General features: G+C 38.6%; 1 protein-coding gene across 1 annotated transcript in view; it reads left to right on the top strand.

Moving 5' to 3' along the window:
* MMP27 (matrix metallopeptidase 27) overlaps positions 1 to 11,638 on the top strand; it is a 14,182-nt gene extending 2,544 nt beyond the window's left edge. Inside the window, exons 3-10 of the mRNA XM_011926629.1 lie at positions 196 to 344; positions 433 to 561; positions 6,556 to 6,717; positions 6,900 to 7,020; positions 8,296 to 8,426; positions 9,258 to 9,417; positions 10,286 to 10,389; positions 11,316 to 11,638. Coding sequence (XP_011782019.1) covers positions 196 to 344; positions 433 to 561; positions 6,556 to 6,717; positions 6,900 to 7,020; positions 8,296 to 8,426; positions 9,258 to 9,417; positions 10,286 to 10,389; positions 11,316 to 11,557 — 1,198 coding nt within the window. The 3' untranslated portion in view covers positions 11,558 to 11,638. The remainder of the gene's footprint in view (positions 1 to 195; positions 345 to 432; positions 562 to 6,555; positions 6,718 to 6,899; positions 7,021 to 8,295; positions 8,427 to 9,257; positions 9,418 to 10,285; positions 10,390 to 11,315) is intronic.
* Positions 11,639 to 12,494: the final 856 nt, after the last annotated feature.

Below are 12,494 nucleotides of genomic sequence, written 5' to 3'. Positions count from 1 at the left end.
TACATAATTACAATTATGTACTGTAATATGTAACAGTATTTCATTTAAATAGAGTGCTATGCAACTATAAGATAACTGCACCACACCAAAGTTACTGCAGCACATTATTGATAAGCTAGAAATTTTTTTGTAGTTATATGTGTATATTCATGCATGAATAAACCAGAAATTGACATATTTTTGTTAATTTTTAAGAATAATAAACTATACTCCAGATATGGCACGAACTGCTGTGGATGAGGCTATCCAAGAAGGTTTAGAAGTATGGAGCAAAGTTACTCCACTACAATTCACCAAGATTTCAAAGGGGATTGCAGACATCATGATTGCCTTCAGGACTCGAGGTAAGGTTTTCAACAGAGAGCAAAGCTATTTTCATCTCTGGAGATTTGAGGAAACTGATCTTTTTTCCTCCCATGAATTGTGTCTCAGTCCATGGTCGCTGTCCTCGCTATTTTGATGGTCCCCTGGGAGTGCTTGGCCATGCCTTTCCTCCTGGTCCGGGTCTGGGTGGTGACACTCATTTTGACGAGGATGAAAACTGGACCAAGGATGGAGCAGGTGAGTCTAATTTTCTTTATGAACAAAATTTTATTATTCTGAAGACTCCCTGAAAAGAATAGTTTTGTAACTAGTCGCTTTTTACCTCTAAAGTTCCCAACGTCCCCACAATTTTCCATATTCCAAGATGACATTGATGGAAGTGTTCAATACACCCTCATAAATTTGCTAATTCTATTATGATCAGAGCATTCTTCATTATTCATACATTCATCCATACACCCATAATGTCCGAGGGGCCACTGTGTGCCTAGAACTATACAAGGTGTCCTATGGACCCCAAAGTTGTACTGGAAAAGTGTAAGCCTTCAGAGGTTCATGATCCCATGTGGTACACAAGGCCAGCCCACATACCTGCCATATAAGGCAGAAGATGTTTTGTGTTGTACCAGTGGTAGAAGTCATCTGTCACTTGAGGATTGAAAGAAGACTCTAGGGAGGTGGTAATTTTGAGTTAGCAATTAAAGGACAGTGTATGGATTCATAGCCCATAGAGGCTCTATTTCAAAGCATGAACTTCCTCTTCTAACTCTTGCCCAGCTACAAAGGAATCAGACCTTAATGCTTATATTTGACTTATTTCTTCAAACCAAGTTAAGTTTATTTTTCTCAATGGGCCTGGCTGGCATTCGAGGTGTTTTACTACTGTTCTGACAAAAATATCAAACTATACTATATTAACAGGTAGCAGTGTATGCCTCAAATAAAAGAGTAAGCTCAGTAGATTTTTGAGCCCCCCATTCTTTTTTTCTGTCATTGGCAATAGTCACCTTGGGTCTGGTGTCTAGCTTCCACAGTCACAGGAAAGCACAGGTTGTAGTGGTCCTGATGGATAGTATACAAGGATACAGGTAATTCCTGACCATGTATCTCCAGATAATCGGTATAGGTCAGCTTTGCACTGTCTGTGAAACTGAAAGCCTGTGACACAAGATAGTCCATGGCCACTCACTGCTCTGTCAGAACAGGTGATGCAACTGTTCTTCCAAGTGCCAGTGAAAAGGGCGAAAGTCAGTACTGGCTGAGGTTCAGGCAGCAGCATGCACAATCCGGGATTGGCTGCTGCCATTGCCACGTGACTTACCATCACAAGCAGACAAGAAATTGAAGGAGGTAAGATAACATCGTCACCCAAGCAAGAGAGGAGAGGAATGAACCAAGCTTGTTGTGTATATTCTGCTGAGACATGTTTCAATATTTGTTTGGTACTAGTCTGAAGACACTGCAGATATGTTTCATCAAACAGTTATAGGAAATATCCTAGCACTTGCCAAAATCAGAATGATTCCCCTTGCTCAGCCAGGCTTTACTTTCATATCTAGAGGCAGAGATCAAAGATTTCACTATGCTTTTGTCTCTTAAATCCAATACTAAGTAGCAGTTACTCTTACCCATACTGCTTTAAGCCCTCTGCCAAGGGGGATGTGTGGGGTAAGTTATTATTTTTTTTTTTTTAAGTCCAACGTATCTGGGTTCCACATTGGTAAGGCTCGCTTGGGCAAGGCGGGAGATAAATACAGTCCTCAACCAAGTTCTGGGTGGGCAACCAGGCAGCAGTTCCAAAAAGGATTGTCTTCTGACTACTTTATTACATTCACTCAGAGTAGAAATTGTGGGCCCTTTGTGATCTAATTGTATAACTCTTAGTTCACTGACATTAAAGGGGAAAATATCTTCTTGTTCTCCAATGGAAACAAAAAACATCAAGTAAACATAATCTCCAATAAAATTGTAATTTTAAAACTAGGAAATTCAGCAAGAGCCTATATGATCACCTCTTTCATTGCAATTTGGAGGCTCTGTTCTATGAGAAGGTGGCAAAAGTCTTGGTGTAACTTGCTTAAGAGCAACAGACACAGCATCTGCCAATGATGCCATTAGGCTGCTTCCTCAGGGTCACTGCATGGGGATGTCAGAGGACTTTAAGCACATACAGAGATTTTCCTGAGAGTCTCTCAAGGCAAAGCCAGTGCCAAGCCTATTGTGAGTGTGTGTGTGGCAGACACGTGTGTACCAGACAACTGAACAGGCCTTAGAGACTGCTACAGATGCAGTGTTGGGAAAGAGAAAAAGCAATGGTTTATAGCTTGGCAGACACTGGTTACTTTAAGGGCTTCCCATTTACCAGCTGAGGGACCCAGGTCAAGTCAAGTAATTTTCTTACTCTCTATTTCTTTGTCTGTAAAATAATAATAATGCTCTTCTTTTAGGAGGGTGAAATAAATTACCCTTACCCTAACTAGGTTAATAAAGGTGAAAACACCTTTCAGAGCAGTTGTCCATAGTGAACACTCAGAAATGCTTGACATTAAAGATTCTGTTGACAATTATTAGTATTGACAATGATAATGATAACTAGGGTGGAATTACATTCTAGACATAAGAAGAAATATTTACAAAGCTATGAATGTATAATGCACAAATTTATCTATTTAGTCACGTCTCCATGAGACAGAGACTTTTGTCATCTTTTACTACAGTGTCATATGGCCGATAACAGTGTTGGCACATGAGAAATACTCTACAAATCATTGGTAAATAAAGTCACTCAACGATCATTTATTGAACATCCACTATGACTCAAGCTCTCTCATAGAAATGAAATATACCCTAGTATATAAGACACAGAAGCTGCCTTCCAGGGGTTTACAGTCTAAGGGACACACAGACAATTAAATGGCAACTAAAATCAGCAGTATCAGTACTGAGAGAAAGGAAACTATGGCAATGTAATAGGTCCACACAGAAGAAATTCCAATCCAGACCCACAGGTCAGCAGAGGAAGCTATGTCAAACCTGAGAACTGGAGGCTCAGCAGGAACTAAGAAGACAGTAGGGTAAAGAGGGTGAATAGGAGTGTTCTGAACAGAATAGCTCAATCCAACATAAGGAATAAGGAATAGAATTGTAGAAGACAAGGCTGAAATGGCAAATAGGATTCAGATTGCAGAGGGTCTTGAAAGCCAGAATAAAGGTCTGGACTTCATTTAGAAAACCCGAGTTTGAATTATTTTTCCCAATATTCATCTTTCCAGTTCCTTGTCCAAAAGCACACACAGTGACATAGCCAGCCAGGCAAGGGGCAGCAGCAAAGACAAGAGTAGAGAAGTGTCAAAGACCATGACATAATTCTTTGCCCTTTTATGTTTGCTTAGTGCAAACATCACTTGGCAAGTTTCCATCAGGGAAGCTGAGGCTTCCCTTAGGCTCCATACACCTAGTTGCAAATCCAGGGATGGATTTTTTTTATTTTTTTGTTTTATTTATTTATTTATTTATTTATCATTTATTTAGTTTTTGAGACCAGATCTCACTCTGTCGCCCAGGCTGGAGTGCAGTGGCACAATCTTGGCTCACTGCAACCTATGCCTCTCGGTCTCAAGCAATTCTCCTACCTCAGCCTCTGAAATAGCTGGGACCACAGGCACAGGTCACCTTACCGAGCTACTTTTTTTTTCTTTAATAGAGACAGGGTTTCTCCTTTTTGCCCAGGCGGCTCTTGAACTCCTGAGCTCAAGGTATCCACCCGCCTTGGCCTCCCAAAGTGCTGGGATTAGAGGAGTGAACCACCATGCCAGGCCCAAGGGTGCAGTCTCCTATACTTAGAGCCTTACAGACTAGTGGGAGAGGCGGACAAAGACAAAGGAAATTCTAACATGCCTGGTAAGACTTCTGGAAAGGGCACTATGGTCATGTCTAGGAAGCACACCTAACCATTTTTTCATTCAGACAACACCTGGACATCCACTCATCATTATTAAGCAGTCACAGTCTCTAGGTATAAAAGATAATTAAGACATGGTTCCTGTACCCAGGGTGACAGAAATAAACAATGCAGTCCTTACGGGCTATGACAGAATCAAGTGCTGAGTCTGTGGAAGCTGGAGCGATGCATTTAACTCAACCTGGATACGAGCTGGAGGGATAAGGGTTACATGAAGGAAATGACTTTAGAGGGAAGTCCTGGGGAATAAATAGGGTAGTTAAGCCAAGAGAAAGCAGAAGAGATATATTCTTAGCAAAGAGATGAAGGTATGAAGACATAGAGATTAGAAAGAACCTGGCACAGAAGAAAAATGCCTGTGATTTAATATAGTTAGCTCGCGGAATACGAAAATAAAATATGAGGCTGAAAAAAGGCAGGGACTAGACTGTGAAGGGTCATGTGAAGGTGTTTGGACTTTATCCTATAGCCAAAACAGAACCTCTGAAGAATAAAAGTAGGAGCAACATGATCACATATAGTAGAGTCTAGCAACAACCCCAAACTGGTGACTTCTATTTTTTTAAAAATATTATCCATTTCTGAGACACCAGTTTCAAGCCATTTGCTTATCCTAGGCTATATTTTTCCATGATGTGACTAATACCAATTAAAGTCATGTGCCATTTAATCATATTTCAGTCAACTATGGACTATGTATATGACAGTAGTCCCATTCGATTATGATGGAGCTGAAAATTTCCTATCACCTAGTGATGTCATAGCACAACACGTTACTCACATGTTTGTGGTGATGCTGATATAAACAAACCTACCGTACTGCCAGTCATATAAAAGTTCAGCACATACAATTGTGTGAAGTACATAATACTTGATATTAAACAACCATGTTACTGGTTTATGTATTTAATGTACTATACCTTTTATGGTTATTTTAGAATATACTCCTACTTGTTAAAAAAAAAAAAAAAAAAGAAAGAAAGAAAGAAAGAAAGAAAGAAAGAAAGAAAGAAAGAAAGAAAGAAAGAAAAAGAAAGAAAGAAAGAAAGAAAACAAACAGGTAACCGTAAAACAGCCTCAGGTAGGCCCTTCAGGAGGGCTTCCAGAAGAAGTCATTGTTACCATAGGAGATAACAGCTCCATGCATGTTATTGTCCCTGAAGACTTTCCAGTGGGACAAGATGTGGAGGTGGAAGACAGTAATACAGATGATCCTGATTGAAGGAAGGAAATATTTTTGAACAGCTGTACAACAAGTTTGTGTTTTAAGCTAAGTCACAAAAAAGTCCAAAATTTTAAAAATTTAAAAGTTCAGGCCAGGCGTGGTGGCTCACACCTGTAATCTCAGCACTCTGAAAGACCAAGCTGGAGGATTGCTTTAGCCCAGGAGTTCAAGATCAGCCTGGGCAACACAGTGAGACCCCCATCTCTACAAAAACAAATAATTAGCTGGACATGGTGGCATGCACCTGTAGTCCCAGCTGCTCAGGAGGCTGAGGCAGGAGGATTGCCCGAGCCTAGGAGTTTGAGGCTGCAGTGAGCTGTGATCACACCACTCCAGCCTGGGCAACAGAGCAAGACCCTGCCTCAAAAAAAAAATTACAAAATAAAAAAGTTACGGTAAGCAAAGGTTATTATTGAAGAAAAAGATAATTTTTAATTTGGTGTAGCTTAAGTGTCCAGTGTTTATACAGTCTACATAATGTCCTAGGCTTTCACATTCACTCACCACTCACTCAATCACTGACTCACCCAGAGCAACTTCCAGTCCTGCAAGCTCCATTCATGGTAAGTGTCCTACATATCTGTACTACTTTTTATCTTTTATACCATATTTTTACTGTACCTTCTCCATGTTCAGATATGTTTAGATAGACAAATACTTCCCATTGCGCTAAATAATTGCTTACCATTGTGCTATGATTACCTATAATATTCAGTACAGTAATGTGCAATACAGGTTTGTAACCTGGGAGCAAGAGGCTACACCATGTAACCTTGGTGTGTAGTGCGCTGTGCCATCCAGGTTTGTGTAAGTGCACCTATAATGTTTGCAGAATGATGCATTTCTCAGAACATATCCCCATCATTAAGCAATACATGACTTTATTAGTATTGAAATGTTTCCCAGATAAATGGTGGTACATGTGAGAATTACCTGCTGTATAGCAAGCCTTTATTTCATTCCCCTTAGTTACTTTCGAATCTTAGATGCAACCATTCTCTTTTTGATTAAGTCATGTGCTCGTGTTTTCCCTGTTGTTATCAAGGATTCAACTTGTTTCTTGTGGCTGCTCATGAATTTGGTCATGCACTGGGGCTCTCTCACTCCAGTGATCAAACAGCCTTGATGTTCCCAAATTATGTCTCCCTGGATCCCAGAAAATACCCACTTTCTCAGGATGATATCAATGGAATCCAATCCATCTATGGTGAGCAAAATTATAAATCTCAATATATGTGAACTAAATAGGAAGCTTTTCAGAAAGGAAGTTAAGAAAATCACTTCTTGAAATATTATCATGAAGCAAATATCCACTTACGTAAGACCCTTGTGTAGGCATATTTCTTCATGCCCTCTTAATTCATTGTGGTATTTTTTTTCTCATCAAAGGAGGTCTGCCTAAGGTACCTGCTAAGCCAAAGGAACCCACTATACCCCATGCCTGTGACCCTGACTTGACTTTTGATGCTATCACCACTTTCCGCAGAGAAGTAATGTTCTTTAAAGGCAGGTAAACTCATTTCCCGAAACACCTCAACTTCCTATGAAGATTTTTCTTTTCAAGGGATTTGAGGATAAAGAGGTAGTCATGGAGCTAGTGAAAATGTGTGCCTTTTATCTTCATTTTATAACTGAACATACTGTTTGAATGCTTTACCATATGCATGTGTCTTGTAGTTGTTTAATAAATTTTTAAAAGTCTTTAAGGAATTTTAAAAATTGCCATTGCATAAGAAGGGGAAATAGAGTCTACTTTCAGTGACTTCTTGGCCAAAAGAGTCCACCAATCCCAGTGGCCTAATGAAGCCAACTTACACTCCATTACAGGAGCCTATTGTTACATTTTCAGGAATTTTGCAAACCAGTTCACATCACATAGGCAGCTTGAAACTGGCCATGGTTGGAGTATTTATGTCTGAAAATCAGCAAATGATTAAAGTCATGTCTTCTTCCCACCTGGAGAGCCAGTTGTTAAATATGGGTCAGCACCTTACTGAACATTTCTTAAAGTTGCATCAATAAAGTGTTAGCTGTAGTGGGAAATCCCTTCTCTCACTAAAATTTATTGAACTTAACTTGCAGCCTGATGTGTCAGTTATGTAGACCATGACCATATTTTTATAGCAAAATATCAAGACATACACCATTGACAAAGATATAGGGGCAAAAGGAAAGAATATTTGAAATTGGACTCCTTTCACCCATGAATATATCATGTTACAATCCATGTTATCACCACCATTCTCTGATCAGCAGAGGCTGAGAGGCTACCCATCATGAATGTCAGAGAGGAGTGGCGTGTATGTGGAGGAAAATGGAATATAAGGACTTTTAACGTCTCATTCATAGACTGGGAATTTTGCAGCCAGAAGGGAAATACTGAGGAAGTGTTTTGGCTCATCAATGATTACATTTCTTCATTCCAGCAAGCATCTGCTTCAAAAAGTTCTCCTTAGGAATGCTTGGTGTTGGCTTAAAATGTTGGGTGTTGCTGCTTTGGAAAAAACAAAACCATTGAGCACTCGGAACTCAGAATAAGAATTCCGTGAAGAGTTTGCCACTCTACGGACCCAAGAGAGTGGGCACAAAGGCATGTCCTGAACTTGGGAGTCCCAAACTGAACTGAACTCACAGCCACCTAAATTTGCTGAGGAAAATTATGCTAATTATCTCAGTTATTTAAGGAAGATACCAACCAATTAGATAAAAGGCAAGCCTAAGATTGCGAAGTTTTCATTGACATGGAAATAGGCTGCATGTGTAAAGTGTTTTTTGTTTAACACAGGCACCTATGGAGGATCTATTATGATATCACGGATGTTGAGTTTGAATTAATTGCTTCGTTCTGGCCATCTCTGCCAGCTGATCTGCAAGCTGCATATGAGAACCCCAGAGATAAGATTCTGGTTTTCAAAGGTAACCTTGCCCATCCTGATTCCTCTTCTCCCTCTGGCTGCCTGAACTAACCAGTGGGTATTTTGGTGTAAGAAATAAAATCTTCCTGCCTGAGCCAATGCGCAGGGCTTTTGCCCTCATCTTAGGTTCCTGTCATAAAGAATATAACAAACCAGGATTCTCTGTGGCTATGAAGATAAACACAATCCTAGTTGCACAGGGACTAAAATAAACCTGTGTGATAAGAACTAAAAAAGTCTCTTTTTCTGCCAAATAAAGGTAATTAATCTCTCTTTAATGTTCACTTTCTACTAAGATTGCCAGATTTGGCAAATAAAAATATAGGACACTATAAATTTCAGATAAACAACAAATAACTTTTTGGTGTATTAAAATATTTTGTATTTATTTATACCCAAAGTTAGTCATTGTTCACTTGAAATTCAAATTTAACTGACATTTTATGTTTAACCTAGCAACCCCACTTTTTATATGATGTTATCAGATTACTAGCCTTTGAGAGCACTTGGAGGCTGAAACTAAGCAGAACTTGTTCAAACATAATTCATTTTAAAAATTTCAATTGACACTTAATAATTGTACATATTTATGGGGTAGAACGTGTTGTTTTAATACATATATGCAGTGCTTACTTGGTTGTTTTGACAGAGTTAGCCAATTAAAAGCAATCAATACAATGAAACCAACTGACAAAGGTCTGCACACTATTGACTTTTACTGGTATGTATTATTTGTGGAATATAAATAATATGAGCAGCTAAAGAAAGTGGTAAGAATGAATGTGGACATAAGATTACTAAATCTCTAAGCAATCACTCTCTTTCTTAACAGATGAAAACTTCTGGATGATCAGAGGATATGCTATCTTGCCAGATTATCCCAAATCCATCCATACATTAGGTTTTCCAGGACGTGTGAAGAAAGTAGATGCAGCCGTCTGTGATAAGACCACAAGAAAAACCTACTTCTTTGTGGGTATTTGGTGCTGGAGGTAAGTTTATAGACGATTGACCCTTTGTTTTATTATGGAGAAAAATATTCACAATAGCATCACTTTGACACAGACAAAAATAAAATAAATCCATAATACTTTCTATTTTTTATTATTATTATTATTTTTGAGATGGAGTCTTGCTCTGTCTCCCAGGCTAGAGTGCACTGCTGCAATCTCTGCTCCCTGCAGCCTCAACCTCTCGCATTCAAGCGATCCTCCTGCCTCAGCATCCCCCAAGTAACTGGGACTACAGGCATGTGCCACCACACCTGGCTAATTTTTGTACTTTTTGTAGAGATGGGGTTTCACCATGATTCTCAGTCTGGTCTTGAACTCCTGGGCTCAAGTGATCCACCCGCTTTGGCCTCTCAAAGTGCTGGGATTACAGACATGGGTCGCCACGCCCAGCCTATAGTCTTCTTAAAGTGAATAATGAAGGCAGAGAATGACATTTATCAAGCCAAAAGAGATTTCAATGAGTCTAATGACTTTCCTTCAACTTAAAAAATAAAGATAAAATAAAAAGTTGATGACCCCAACCAAATTGCCAATGACACAAACATATCTAGTGAAAATTTTTGAACGCTCCAAGCTCAGCCTTCAATCTGATGTAACAATTTCTCTGAATAGCATCAATCTAACAAATGCTGTGGCCTTTTTCCCTGATCATTTCTTGTTTGGAAGATTCTATAAGTGATTCAACCAAACATAATCTTTACTATATTTTTACTATAGATCCAATTAGTTTTCCTCTACTAGGCCTATGTATTCCCCACATCCCTGCTTGACTCTAAGTTGCATAGCAGACAAATTAAGCTCCCCAAACCAAAGATCCTCTGGTATCCTTTCATATCCTTGTATGCAGGTTTGATGAAATGACCCAAACCATGGACAAAGGGTTCCCGCAGAGGGTGGTAAAACACTTTCCTGGAATCAGTATCCGTGTTGATGCTGCTTTCCAGTACAAAGGTAAGCATGGATGCCTCACTGATTTGGATACCTGTGAGACTGTGTTGACTGTGAAAAAAGACAGCACAAAAACTTAAATGCTTCTATTTTAATGCAATTTTACTACTCTTAAGTATATACAATAATAAACATTAACCCCACAAGCATTATCACAAACTGAATTCATAAATCCTGAATTATACTCTCTGTTATACTATCTCAAATCTATGTAAAAAGTACCAAATCCATTTTACTCATCATTGATAAGTAAAGATATCCCCTAAAGTGCACAAAGTAAGCACATGAACAAAACAATGATTCTCAAACTTTAATGTATGTAGCTTAATGTACATAGCTTGGGGTTTGTGTGTGAAACAAAGTATTTGAGGCAGAATTGTGAGTGATACCTAGGAACCTGTAGTTTTAAAAGAACCTCAGGCAATGTAATGCATACAATCCAGCAACTCTATCATCAAAGACAATGACCTAGACCATGGAGTAATCAGATGTCTAGAAATATTTTTGAGTGACACGATCTATTACTACAATGAAATCTAACATAGAACCTCGTAACCTAAAACAGAGCAAAGTAGAACAGCTCTAAGAAAACGAGGATATAGAGACCAAGGCCATATCCACAGGGACCTCTCCCCTTCGCTGAAACACTTTGTTGAAGCCTAGTTTGAGAACCTCTGGCATAGACCGCAGTCTGGCTAGAAAGGTAAAAAGTCCCTTGAAACTCACACTTCATAACATTGACTTCCTCCTTAGGGAAATAAAAACAATAGGATTTCCCACATGACAGTAGAGAACTAAAATGTATGTATGTGATTCCACAAATTTCTTTGCTCTCCATAATGTTATTTTTTTCCACTTTTATAAAATTTAAAAGTATGGAAGTATTATATAGTTATGAAAGATAACTAATCCTGATTCTCTGTCTCTAGGATTCTTCTATTTCAGCCGTGGATCAAAGCAATTTGAATATGACATTAAGACAAAGAATATTACCCAAATCATGAGAACTAATACTTGGTTTCAATGCAAAGAACCATTAAACTCATCATTTGGTTTTGATATCAACAAGGAAAAAGCACATTCAGGAGGTGTAAAGATATTGCATCATAAGAGTTTAAGCTTGTTTATTTTAAGTATTGTTCATTTGCTGAAAAACACTATTTATCAATAAATTCATAGACCTAAAATAAACCTCAACAGGTCTTTTAATATAAATTCTGCTTCAAAATAGAATAGAACCATTCTTTAACAAGTTGCTAGTCCTAGTTCTAAATATCCAAATTCAATAGCCATTTTGAGCTGCCTGATTCTTTTAATAGGAAGTTATTATGTAGAAACAAAAATCTGTGACTGTACCTTAAGCCTATTTCATGCTTTGTGGACTTGGAGAAGACATGTCTTACAACTAAATACTAAAACATTTATGAAACCAATCTTTAGCATTCTATTTTGTCTGGACCTTTGGAGTTTAAGAGCCCAAATAAACTGTAGTCCTCATCCCTATGCATGTTCTGAATCCATCTATCAAATAAGTTACTCCACCTCCCAAAGAGAAGGGTGACAGCCTGGATAGATGCAGGGTGAGTTACGTTAGAGGTGATTCTCTGACAAGTAAGGAACTAGCAGAAGTAGGAGAGAAGTGTTCCCACAGCCTGACAAACATTGACCAATGCAGTTAAACATTCCTGAGGGATACAAAATTAAGTTTTCTACACACTGATTTCAGCCACAAGAAATGTGGGGATTTTCATCCTGTGTTTGTGGTATATGTGCATCATCTGAGCCTATGGGTAGGAAGTTTCTGTACTCTTTGTTCCATCATGGATTTGTTGACTTCCTAAATGCTTATGGCTTGATTTTATCTTTATACCCTCAAAGTTAAGTGCTTAGCAAAGTTCTTAATACAATTTTTGACCCAGAAGATGGGAGATTGTCAGTTGAACTTGCTTCTGATGAGGTGATATATTGAGTATATGTCAACTGATAGAAAATAGGCATAGAAAATCACACAAATTCCTACAGTTGGTCCCCACTTCCCTGGAGTCCAGTGTTTCCAGTTTCCTAAAAGAAGGGGTGCGTAAAAGAGTTATTGTATGTTTGAAACACAA

This window comes from Colobus angolensis, unplaced genomic scaffold (assembly GCF_000951035.1).
Source record: "Colobus angolensis palliatus isolate OR3802 unplaced genomic scaffold, Cang.pa_1.0 Scaffold7, whole genome shotgun sequence".
Taxonomy (NCBI): domain Eukaryota; kingdom Metazoa; phylum Chordata; class Mammalia; order Primates; family Cercopithecidae; genus Colobus; species Colobus angolensis.
This window is presented reverse-complemented; position numbering and strand designations above follow the sequence as displayed.